At 38.3% G+C, this 12,313-nt stretch overlaps 3 protein-coding genes across 4 annotated transcripts in view; 1 reads left to right on the top strand and 2 right to left on the bottom strand.

Annotated features, from left to right (window-relative positions):
* Positions 1–3,669, top strand: part of loxl2a (lysyl oxidase-like 2a) — a 25,864-nt gene extending 22,195 nt beyond the window's left edge. Inside the window, exons 11-14 of the mRNA XM_006784530.3 lie at positions 90–205; positions 361–497; positions 915–1,026; positions 2,764–3,669. Coding sequence (XP_006784593.2) covers positions 90–205; positions 361–497; positions 915–1,026; positions 2,764–2,834 — 436 coding nt within the window. The 3' untranslated portion in view covers positions 2,835–3,669. The remainder of the gene's footprint in view (positions 1–89; positions 206–360; positions 498–914; positions 1,027–2,763) is intronic.
* Positions 1,449–9,371, bottom strand: r3hcc1 (R3H domain and coiled-coil containing 1). Its single transcript, XM_087841195.1, has 9 exons — positions 9,319–9,371; positions 8,454–8,627; positions 6,439–6,576; positions 5,779–6,355; positions 5,451–5,626; positions 4,440–4,510; positions 4,253–4,348; positions 4,027–4,158; positions 1,449–2,836 (listed from the first exon to the last, which is right to left on the bottom strand). The coding sequence occupies exons 1-8, from the start codon at positions 9,369–9,371 to the stop codon at positions 4,049–4,051; spliced, it is 1,395 nt and encodes a 464-aa protein (XP_087697321.1). The 3' UTR covers positions 1,449–2,836; positions 4,027–4,048.
* Positions 9,190–12,313, bottom strand: golga7 (golgin A7). Of its 2 annotated transcripts, XM_006784532.2 has the most exons (6): positions 12,237–12,313; positions 11,671–11,793; positions 11,434–11,586; positions 10,543–10,644; positions 10,146–10,207; positions 9,190–9,943 (listed from the first exon to the last, which is right to left on the bottom strand). In XM_006784532.2, exons 1-5 carry the CDS (start codon positions 12,243–12,245, stop codon positions 10,160–10,162), a joined length of 435 nt encoding a protein of 144 aa, XP_006784595.1. In that variant the 5' UTR covers positions 12,246–12,313; the 3' UTR covers positions 9,190–9,943; positions 10,146–10,159. The 2 variants fall into 2 exon arrangements, with proteins under 2 accessions (XP_006784595.1, XP_006784594.1); XM_006784531.2 differs by having other exon boundaries at positions 9,190–10,207.

The raw sequence follows: 12,313 nt of genomic DNA, 5'->3' as shown, positions 1-12,313 counted from the left end.
CTAACAGGAAAGCCACTAGATAAAAGTGTAAAGGTTACAAACATTTATATTAGTGTGAAATGATTTTATTTTATTTTTTTATAATCAAGGCATTACCACAGTATGGAAGTTTTCACCCACTATGACTTGATGAGTCTGAACGGCACTAAAGTGGCAGAGGGCCACAAGGCCAGCTTCTGTCTTGAAGACACCTATTGTGATGAGGGTAAATACAGACACTCCTTATATTAGCAAATTATACATTCAAATACAATAATAATAGTAATCTATTGTACGTTGTTTAATTAATGAAAGAAATGAGCTTACTGGGCTGTATAAGCGTGACCTCATCACAAAATTTGTAACCTTTTCCTAATCCAGGAATTCAAAAGAGGTACGAGTGTGCAAATTTCGGCGCACAGGGCATCACTGTTGGCTGCTGGGATACCTACAGGCATGACATTGACTGCCAGTGGATCGACATCACAGACGTGAAGCCCGGCGACTACATCTTGCAGGTAAAACGTCTGTTGTGGTTGTCTGGTTGTAGTCCACACGGCACATCTGCTGCTGGAAAGATGTCTCATCTCCAGCCAGCAGAGTCTGCTAGATCAAACAGGCACGAACAGTTTCCACAGCTCTGCATCTGCCTGTAAGCCCAAGGAGCCTCTGATTGCGGTTCTAAACCAAATGAGCAGGAGTTGGTTAAGTCAAACTTTTATATTAAAACAAATTTAGTCCAGCATAGATTTATAGTATCTAAGATGAAGGATGAACTCTTTCAGTCTCTTTTGTGCATTATCAGTCATTCTATTATCATCTTATTCTATTGCTGGTCTTTACACTTGCGTTATTTGGTTCTCATAAAAACTAATTAAAGACTTGAAATGTGTCAAGAGAAATGCTTTAACAACCATTGTTTTTCCTTCTTCCAGGTTGTAATTAACCCAAACTATGAGGTCGCGGAATCAGATTACACTAACAACATAATGAAGTGCCGCTCCCGATACGATGGCCATCGGATGTGGACATATAACTGTCATACAGGTAAAAAGGATCTTTTTACCCTCTGCATTAAGGACGAAATATCCTTCAGTAAAAAAAAATTAGTGGTGTTTGGGACTGTACTTTAGAAAGGTCTACATTTAAACAAACTCAGTTTTATACTGAGGTTTTCAGCCGCAAAGAGCCTGCACCTGAAAAGTCTGAGCGTTAAATGCTAACTCCCCTTCTCCTAACCTTATTTGACCATTTATAAAAATAACTGTTCCACTGTATCTGTGTGATGTTTAAGTGCCCAGTTCACAGCAGCCATAGTCAGCAGTTTTAACTTTGGGATCATGCAGGACAGGTCTACATAACAAAAACTCTTCTTACGTCATATAAAATATGACATTAAAACTTATAGTTTTCCTGTTTTCACAGAATTGTGCAGAATCGTCTTTAGCACCGAAACGACTCAATAGATTTAGATTTAATTGACTCACAGGCACAGAGGATGATTTCAGAGGAAGCCCCCTTTTTATGTAGAACTTTTACTAAATACAAACCTTTACAGTTTCTCAATGACATTTTAATATTTTACAAACAGGAGATGTTTGATGAGACATCAGTGACAAAAATGGCATTAAAACAAGCCAATATAACATTAGAGGAACAGGTAACACTGAACATTTCAAAGCTCCCTCCCAAAGCTTCCTGTAATGTGAAGAACTTTATACTTTAAGTATTTGTGTATTAATTACAAAGGTAACAACCTATTATTATACAATTTTTTAAAAAAGTGTTTTTTAAAACAGAAACATAAACTTAAAATCTTGGAATTAAAAAAACAAATAGTGTTTTATCTTATTTATGAAATCTGTTTGTTAGCGGATCTGCATTACTCTTATCTATACACAATGTACTTCTCTGACCAAATCCTGAGATACTTCAAATGAAGTTAAAAAGGAATGAATACTTTTGTAGAATTACACAACCAATTCATCACCCGCATCAGCAGGGTAAGACGAGAACAGGGGGGGAAAAATCACATCCATCCATCCATGGATCCTTCCAATTAATCTGAAACAAAAAAAACCCTGCCTGGAAATCAAACACCCTTGAAAGAAATTTTAGTTCTGAGTCAGCATGCAATAAAATCAAAATAAGCCTCCCATCTGAAATCACTATGATAATTGCATTATTAGTCAGGCTAACAGTGAACAAGAGGCACCACCGCAGTAATGTACAAAGGTCAGAGGTCAGCTTCAAATACAGCACAGCAGCTCCTGCTCATAGATCATTCAGGATGGATGATGATGATGGCAGCATGGGCATTAAACTCTCAGGCCTCTTCTTAACTGTGCCTGCTGTGCTGATCAGTGAGGGTGAGCAGTCATCACTCATCATGGTCACTGATTCAAACACGGCCACTTTTGAGTCTCTTCGGAGAAAGGAAAGGAAGTGAAAGGAGGGCAGACCTCTGCTGGACCTTTTTGTAGAAAACAAAAGGACAAAGTCTGCCTTTAGACAAAAGTTTTACCAATTTAGTGTAAAAAAAAAAAAAAAATCACAAACTGGATTTTTTTATAGCTGTGCTATCACTTTATCATCACATTACATCACCGTTCATGAACAAATGGTGCACTTTTAGCCATTTTAAAGCAATTGTTACTGTCTTTAATTAACATTAATCTGTTTACCCGGGAGCTTTATAAACGGTTTAATAAGGAGATCTTTAACTAGAACATTTGCCTTTTTTTGCTAATCTCTTCACTGACCTCTTCCTGTCTGACTTAACAGGTGGCACACTGAGTTCAGAAACGGAGGAAACGTTCCCTGGATTGCTTACCAACCAGCTTTCTCACAGGTAGACCTGAGAAGGACAGGTCAGCATTGGTGGACGGGGGGTGCAGACTAATATTTGACAACCACTAGAGGGGGGCCTGGGCGGATGCGCTTCCTTGGAGCAGTGCTGGATTGTTGTTGAGCTCCGGGCTCATCTGGTACAATAAACAATGACTCAATGGGAAAATGAAATGCTTGCTTACTAAACCATTAACTGCATTCAGATGTTCAAAAAGTGTTAGTACAGTGTAGATTTGATCTGATGTTTATTTACCAGGAGAGATGCCATGAGGATTGTAGCCAGGTAACTCGTTAAATAACCCATGCCAACGAGGGCCGCCTGCGTAAAAGTTTCCAGTGTTTGGGAGAACATTTTAAACCAAAGAAAAATCACGACATGAGAGACCACAAATCTTGGACTGAGCTCTGTTTGAACGGGTGAAAATAGTGTTGTGCTTAATCTGGTGCTACAGCCTGTACTGTTGCCTTGCAGCTGAACCGAGAGACATTTGCCTCAACAGTAAATAGTTAAAGGAATTACTGACTCAAAACTGTGAGCAGTTTTAATAATAATACATAATAATAATAATAATAATAATAATTACATGCCTATGATTATCTCTGCAGAGCAATGTGCTACAATCTGTGGATACAGCATGTCTGATAAGTAACTCCTGCTCTCAGAGGGATTCATTATAACAAACTGAAAATTTCTATTAGAGCCTCCGTGCACTTAATGTACCAACATCTTGCAAAGAGCTTACTTCTCCTGGGATTTTGCCTTTCACATACTTGACACATACATTTCTGAAAATATTTTTAATTTATTCACACCGCACACACATTTTCATCTTTTTGTTCTGCACAAAAAGAACTTTATCGGTGTCTGAGTTGTGTTAAATTATTACCATCAGGGAATTTGATTACATTGTGGAAGTGCTGTAACAACCACACATGTATGTGAAAATGCCTCTTTGTGGTTTTGTACATTTTGTTTTTCTAAATGTGGCAATTCAAGTGTGCTTCATGTTACAAGGATACTTGTTGGTTGCTGTCTGTTTTTATTTTGTATGCATGGATGAATGTGGGAAAGCATTATGTTTTCAATAAAATGAAATGCTCGACAAGCAACAAGTGCTTCTGTGTCATAAAAATATTTCCAACATGTGAGCTGCGGGAACCTAAAACCTAACCTGTCGTTGTTATTAGCGCGCTCACCTGTAGTGGATGTTGGCACTCCTCAATATCGCTGCACTCTGCCTCGCCCCTGAATGCCCAAGGCTCTGGTTACCATCCGCCTAGCAACAGCACAGTCTGTCCTCGGACGCTCCTTCACTGGCTGGATGAACTCTGGAAGGAGGCACATAAACAACCATATTGTTTTTTTTTTTAAAAATGCCATATTATACATTATATATATATATCACTGCTATGGATCTCCCACCTGCTCGTCTGATGGCCTTGCCTTGAGCTTTTTTACTCCCATCAGCCAGTGCTCGTGCCTTTAGCAGTGGGTGGCAGATAGAGAGAGCATGGATTGCTGTAAGAAGACACATTTCTTTTTTTATTCACATCATAAGCTTTAAACCTCAAACCCAACATCTCATTCATCGTGCAGTGAAAGCGCTCACCTGCTGACTCGCTGGAAAAAATCCCTAAAGCGTGTGTGTTGTCCACCCACTTGATCTTCATTCCACCATCACTGAGGCAGACAGAGAGCACTTTAAGCAATTTTGTGGCCACATCAGTCGGTTGAGGGTGAAATATTTTCTGGATTTACATCAGACGGTTTCAACGAAAACTAGAGATAGCTAAAGTAATATATACCTGTGTAATTGTACCATATTAAGGTTCAGTTTTTAGTGACATTTTTAGAATATATAAATTCATGTATGATTCATATTAAAGGTGACAGTTGAAAGCGTTGACAGATTTGTTGTGTACAATGAATTATATATGGTTTCACAGCAGAACACTCTAGACAAAGGGTGTGAAACATAAGGTCTGGGGGCCAGGATCAGCCTGCCGAGGACTCCAATCTGGCCTAGCAATCTTGGACAGCTTTGGAAAATGGGAAGAAGGACGTAAATTTTAGACATTTAACTGTGTTTTCACATGTTTTATAGCTTTTCCCACTGATAAAGACCTCATCCATGACCATTCATACTACACCAAAGTAAATAACTAATAGACAAACCATTGAATAACAGAATTTTCCAGTTTTTTTCACTATCAACAGTGGAAATTTATGGGTTTTATAGCAGGTTCAAAGGGTTTTTGTTTTGTTTTTTTTTAAAAGAGGACATTCTGTAACAAAAATGATCATTTTAATTTCATTTCATTTGAATTAAAAGGCCGTCTGCACAGCTAACAGAACTTTTTCTGTAACATTCATACATATTTATTTCTTACACTTTTTGCCCAAAGCAGCATTTCTTTTCTGCAGAAAAACTGAGATGTGTTGTTGAAATTATATTTCTTTTTTTTTTTTTAATATTAAAATATCTGAGGGATTAAATGTATCATTAAACTCCTTTACACTATCACAAAGAGAACTTTCACTGGTACATGGGCCGCATTGTAAAATAAAATATGATTGGAAACAAAAGGACAGAGCAGTGAACAGGTGTGTCATCTCTCACCTGTACTCTGAGAAAGCATCAAGAAGGTCGTCAGTCTTGAACATAACCGGGAAGTCATAGATCTCAATCACGTGGCGAAAGTCGTCTGAGTCGATGGAAACATTCTCATACATAGAGTAGTCATTATGGACGTGCTCAATGGCAACAGAGACTCCTTCTTTTAGATGTGCCTTGATCTAAAATAAGAAACACATATATGTAATGTTACCATTATATTTAGGTTTCTGAAATGCACAGATTAATCCAAAAGGCAGCAAGTACAGTACAGCAACACTAAAAGACTGTATGCATACATCCACACCATGAAATTAAGTCTGTGAGAACTGACCTCTGCAGTTACACCATCTTTGTCTGTGCTTGTGTCTTCTGTCTGGAGACTGCGTGACACACTTGCAGTGTCGTCCTTCTCCTTCTCATCCTCCTCCACAGTCAGTTCAGCAAACTGGGACTGAGTCTGTTCCAAGACTGGAGCTTCATCTTCATCCAGCCTGAGCACCAGCTTTTCTTCTTCCAGAGGACACATTGCTGAACTGTCTGCAGACAGTTTAGGGACTCTGTCTGCTACACTGGGGAATGATTCCTGTTTAGATAGTGAGAGCTTTGTGTTTTCTGTAGATTCAGGACAAGTACAAGAGTCAGACAAACTGTTGACAGAGCTTCTATCAACACAAGCTGAACTCAATGACTCAGAGCCAGCTGTGGAGCCTTGTGAGTTTCGTAATGACAGCCTCTCTCGAGCGGCTCGTGGCATGTAGAGGGGCTTGTCGGGCCTCTTAGGTGCTCGGCTTCGTGGTGGGATTGAAGGTTTAGGCTTGATATTGCGTTCCCTCTCTTCCCTAATACTTAGGGGCTCTTCACACAAGCTGCTGTTGCTCTCCAAGTCGCTGTCTTCCTCTACCTCCCTCCTACAGAAACATGTTTTCTTAAAGTTAATAAACGTCTTTTTCAACATGCATAAGACATACAGACCAAATTTTGGCCAACAAACCTGAGCTCACAAGGGCAGACCACCACCCTACGGCACCAGCTCTCCCCTACTGAGAAGGTGGTGAGCTCTGGCAGGTCTTCTATGGTTTTGTGAATCAGGTATCGCAGTCTGCTGGGTAAGGGAGGAAACAGCAGCACACTGGACAGGGACACACAGGGCAGCAGACATTATTTGATCAAGTAAACATAACAGCATTTTTATTCACATAGTTCTTGGAGCGATTAGGCTTAAAAATCACAGTACACATTAAAGATGTGTTATAAACAAACACACAAAACATAAATTTTAAACACAATCACAGAAAGTTCCAAAGTAAACTGTTAATATAAAAGTCTGAAAGAACTTTGCAATTCAATATTTGGTTAAACAGTTTTTATTAGACCCATTAACAGGCTCATTATAGCTTGGGGACTTAGAATAATGCTTTCATGATGACAAGACATTTTTCTCATAGCTGCAGTGCCTTTTTTTAATATTGCCTCTATGAACCAAAGTTCAACCCCATAATAACGGCTAAAACTGATTTTATGCTGAGCTCCCACACTATTCTGGCATTTCAGGAGCACTAAAATTGAGTTTTGGAAATTCTATGGACTCAGATTGTTTGGAAACACCAGGATTGGGGGGCTAGCATGGCGACAGGACAGGAAAAATGCCCACTGCATGTCCTCTCTGTGTTTGTATAGGTGTATTTAAGCTTTCACCCAGAGCCTAACGGTATACATGCTGTGTTAATGAATGGTTCTAAATTGGCCTTCAGTTTAAATAGTTGTCTGTCTCTATGCACGACCCATGTATTGGACTGGCAACACATCAACAGTGGGAAGTGGATAAAGCTCCAGTTCACCCCATGACCCTAAATTGAAACACTACTTGACAGTTTGAACATGCAGACGCTGACATCTTTTGGAAAGAATCAGTTCTCTGGAAAATAGTGTCACCATTCCAGGAAGATCCCTCGGATTTCTGTGCACAGACACTAAGAGGGTCTAAAGTTTTTCTAATGACTTTGGGTTTCCCCAATGAACAACGGTACTGAATACAGATTCCCATATGTAACTTTATTCCTTGACTTTTATTGTTATAATTAATTATTGTTTTCTAACTACAATTATATTTCTGTATAAGCGTCAATATCTGATTGTAAAGCAGAGCACCTATTAGTACTTGACCTTATTTCAAATAACCAAATAGACTAAGCTACGTTTTAATTTTGTTTTTATATTTATCATTTATTCTCAGATTGGCAGACAACACTGAGGCTGCAGCTGAAAAAATAAAAACTGAATTTGAAACTTGAATTATTAAACTACTTGATTTTAATGCATCAGATTCTTCCATGTTTTAATGACAGAGTTTTCATATTGAGGTCTGTTAACTTAGAGTCAGCATTTTTTGCTCACTTATTTTCTTGGCTTCAAATAGGCCAAACTTATTAATACAGTAACTTTTTCCCAGTCTCACTGACCAAAGCGCTACATGTTTAATAGTTTAATCTTGATTTGGAAAATCAGCCCTTCTGTGGCCAGTACAGTTATCAGTAAATGTGATTGGTCAGATTGGCTCAAGTGCATGAGTGAAAATGGTTACAGTAATGTAGCTCAGTAAAGAAAGAGAATTAAAAAATGTATTAAAAAATTGAGGTTCAAGCAAATCGAGACCACTGGCTTCCGTGGTAGAAAATATGAATATGATACCCAGTATTTTCTACATTGTTTTTTTTTTTTTAAATTTCTGATCTGATATTTTGATTTCCCGTGCCTGTGTTTATTATCTCCTTAATGAAACAAAAGGCACAGTGATAATCAGGCATGACTGTCTGTTTCTATCCTATTCGTTTTCTTTAGAATGTAGGAAACCGGTGTTTCAACACATGTGCCATTTGTTTACACAGTGTTAACCTGTGTATGTTTACTAAACAGGTTCACTAATAAATCACTATAACCGAGAAGGAAGTGATCACTTCACTTCATGTGATGAAACTGCTCGGGTTGCTCCATCTTTCTTAACTTTACCTGTTGTGGCTGTTTTTCTGTTGGTATGTTTCCAGCTCATCCAGGACATGATGCAAGAAGTTGTTTTCTTGTTTTGGGAGATACACTCCATCGAAACAGGGGAACGCCAGGGTGGACGGAGAAAGAAAGCCGGGTCCTGCTGACAACAGGGTGAAGTGAACTTCCTCGCTCGCCCTAATTAAAAATCAAAAAAGTGACAGTGATTACCACTGCTAGCTAGCAACATAACTTGAACAAGGCAATGTTAAGCGTTTGCTAATGCCAAACAAACACGTAAAACTAGCTGCATCTTCGGTGTTTACATGTGCAATTAAAAGTTAAACCAAAGCTAGATTTCTTTGCTTGACATTAATGCATTAGTGGTGCTAATGTTAACCGCCTTTCTAGCTACGTTAATAACTGAATATTAAATTGAATACTCTTACAGCTGAGGCTGAAGCGTACAGTGTTGATTTGTTGTAGTTTCAGCACGATGGGGAGCTCGAACAAGGGAAAGCGCCTACAAATAAAAGTCGCAGGGTAGCTAGTATCCTTTGGCTTCCGGAAACAAACGTTGACTTGGGTCAGACCAACGCAGCAAGACTTCCGCTCTGACTACTTCAAAATAAAAGTTTTCATATTCCTCGTGAGTGAAATGTGTCAAACACAAAATATCACATCACATTCTCTTTTAAAAGAAAAAAACTAAATGTGTAATAAATGCGTACTCTGAAATTAATCAACAGCAGCCCAACAGTTTTCAGGAAATTATTATTTATTTAGATAAACCATAATAATTGTAAGAAAAGTAGACCAGTTGTCCAAACACCATATACAGCAATCACGGACTGTTTGGTGATTGTGAACAAGGGGAAGTTTGACAAACATGTAGGGCTGATGAGCATGATTCAGGAAGATTTTAGTGAAGGAGAAGGACATGTTACTATTGAAGTGATCTTATTAAAAAGGTAAACATGCTCCATCTTGGAAGTCACCCAACTCCAGCTCACAAATCCCAATATGCAAGTGTGAAAAAGACATGATCTGCTCCAGCACAAGAAAAAAGGTGACATTCATACACGGATAGAACATCTGCATCATCAATGCCAACAACCGTAATGTGGCTAAACACACTGTGTGAAGAACTACCCAAAACCATACCAACAACTCCATCCCAACCTGTTTCTACAGCAGTAATGTTTTTTGAGGGTTTTTTTTTTTTTTAACTTTATGTCTTTTATAAAACACACAAGTCAAATCACACAAAACTACCATAATCAAAAATGGCATTTAACACAATGGCACAATTCATAAGAGACTGGTCTTTATCAACTAAGGTCATGATGAGTATAAAAAGACATGAAGACATTTATAAACATATAAGGTTAGGCAGACAGTAGAGCACTTATAAATAACAGGGAAAAAAAGAGGATCAGATCAAAATTCTATACAACATTTAGGTGAAGCGGGACTCTGATTATGTGCTGTCAGACAGATAAGGAGTCTTCAACCTACAGAGTAGAGCAATAGAGAGAGGGAGAGATATATATATAGATAGATAGAGAGAGAGAACCCTGTTACAACTGAAAGTAAATCACATTTCTAGTGTTGTCTTGGCTTATTTTATATTATGCAGTTGAATTATAAAGATTTCCTTAACAATAGGAATGAACAACACAGTGGAGCGAAGTCAAATCTTTATCAAAGCTGCACCTGAATGGATTCTTTTATCTTCCAGAGCCAATACTTCTGTCTTCAAAGATGGTAATTTCAACCTTGAAGAGAACAAGTTAAGGCCAATACAAAGTGCTATGTGATCAAAAAAAAAAAAAGAAAAAGAAAAGGGTAGAGTAACTGAAGATAATCCACCTTTGTGTATAGAACAAAAGCATACTTAACTACTGTAGAGATATAAAATGAAATCAATAAAGTCAATAAACATTTATATTTGATTTAATGTGTAACTGAGGTGCTCACAAAGTGACAGAAATACGCTGTTTGAGTATATAGGTATAAATAGACCAAGGGTTGGTGGTTTGTGGGGCATGATGACTGTTGTTATAACAGTTATAACTTAGCTCTAGTAAGCATGCAGCTGAATTAAGGATACAACTCGGAGGCCTCTCTCTATGGGGTCAGTCAGCAGTAAGCCTCTCGGAGCATAGATCTTCTCATTCTGGTCCTTAATGTATCTGGCAATCTTCTTTAACACCTGAGCACAGAAAGAGGGCGATGTAAGAGTCATTCCATCTTCTTTTTTTTTTTTTTTTTTACAGTCACTCTGTAAGTGTGCACGTTGCCCTAGAGAAGTCATTTAATTCAGGTTAAGTTTAAAATAAACTAAGAGGCAGTTATCAGGGATAGGTTTGGGTTAGAGGCGTTTAGGGTCAGGGTCTTTTATCGGACTACCCAGTGCTGGAGACACAACAACTTGTCCTTGCAAAACCATTCGCGTGAGACGAGCTATTAATGCCCTCTTAATTGTGTTGCTAAATTTATTTTCATGCACAAGAAAAATTACATCTGTACTTGTGAAGTTTTTAAACCTCTTAGTACATTTTAAACACAACCTATTTTATAAAACTACTCCAAGACAGTTGGCCTCAAATTTTTTTTCTTTTAGCCAAGCCAATTAGCCAAAACATTTTTGTACATCTGTCATGAATTACACATACTGGTTCAATTTTGAGGCTAAAATTAAAAAAAAAAAAAAAAGAAAAGGGGGGGGGGGGGGAACCAATGAAAATTTGCGTTCATTATTTTAATAGATAATATTCTGAGATATTCATGCCTCAAAAATTGAAAGGTGGACAGAACATTTTTCAAATAGTTCTATTTGATATATGAAGGTAAAATCTCACAGAAATCACTATATACATATTGTCACGCCTTGAAACATACAATTTTGAGCCAAATATATGGTTCAGCAGAAGTTCCACAACGATTTGAGGCACAGTGACCCATAACATAAGACTCTGATGTGAACTCTTTTTTGTTTTACCTTTTCATAATGTGTTTCCATGCAGAGGAAGATGGTGTAGGCCGTTAGGCAAGCCAGACAGCCCTCCAGGTAGGACTTCCCCCCGAGTTTTTCTGCTTCTGCATACAGGTTGTTTAGCGTCTGAATGGTCTCCTCAAACTGCTGCTTATCGATCTGAAACCACAGGAGCAGTTTTAAAAACATAAACTTAAAGCAGCGAGGAAACAACCATGGCATGGAGGTTAACTCTGTACATACCCTTGACTCAAGCTCTGAGGGGAACTTCGTCTGGAACTTGCATATGGTGCCTGAGCTGTAGTCTCTTTGGATGAACACCTTGGAGGACACAGCTGGTTGCTGGAGGTCCTGTAAGCTGTGGGTCTACACAAAGAATTTACTCTTATGCATATTAATTTAATGAGCAGAATGGTTGGAAAAGCAAGCATCTGTTGTAAGCTAACAACACCTAAACTCTGTTTACCCGAACAGTACTAATATCCAACGTTAACCAGACACACACTACATTACATAACCTAAAAGCAAACAGTCATCGTAACAGCTGGCTTTTTTATTACCCTATGATGAAAATAACTATTTATAATGTTGGAAATTGTCAAAAACTACACTTCACACCAACACCCGCTTCGGTTATGGGTTAATGTTAGCTTAAAAAATATTAGCTTGCGCTGACGACCAATACCGTCGCTAGAAAGTATGGCAATCTAAGCTTTAACCCAAAGCAACAAATCTCACCAGACGTGTAAATCCGATTAAAGATTCATCTAACACAGTATTTTCAGATCAAATAAGTCAAAAACGCTCACCTCAGCCATAGCAGAGGTTCGCCCCACTAGCTGATGCGCGTCTATTTCTTTACAGCCACGCCAAAGCAATGCAACTT

The sequence above is a fragment of the Neolamprologus brichardi genome, chromosome 5, assembly GCF_056152115.1.
Source record: "Neolamprologus brichardi isolate AB-2024 chromosome 5, ASM5615211v1, whole genome shotgun sequence".
Classification (NCBI taxonomy): domain Eukaryota; kingdom Metazoa; phylum Chordata; class Actinopteri; order Cichliformes; family Cichlidae; genus Neolamprologus; species Neolamprologus brichardi.
The sequence above is the reverse complement of the archived record's forward strand: the minus strand, read 5'-3'. Positions and strand labels throughout refer to the sequence as shown.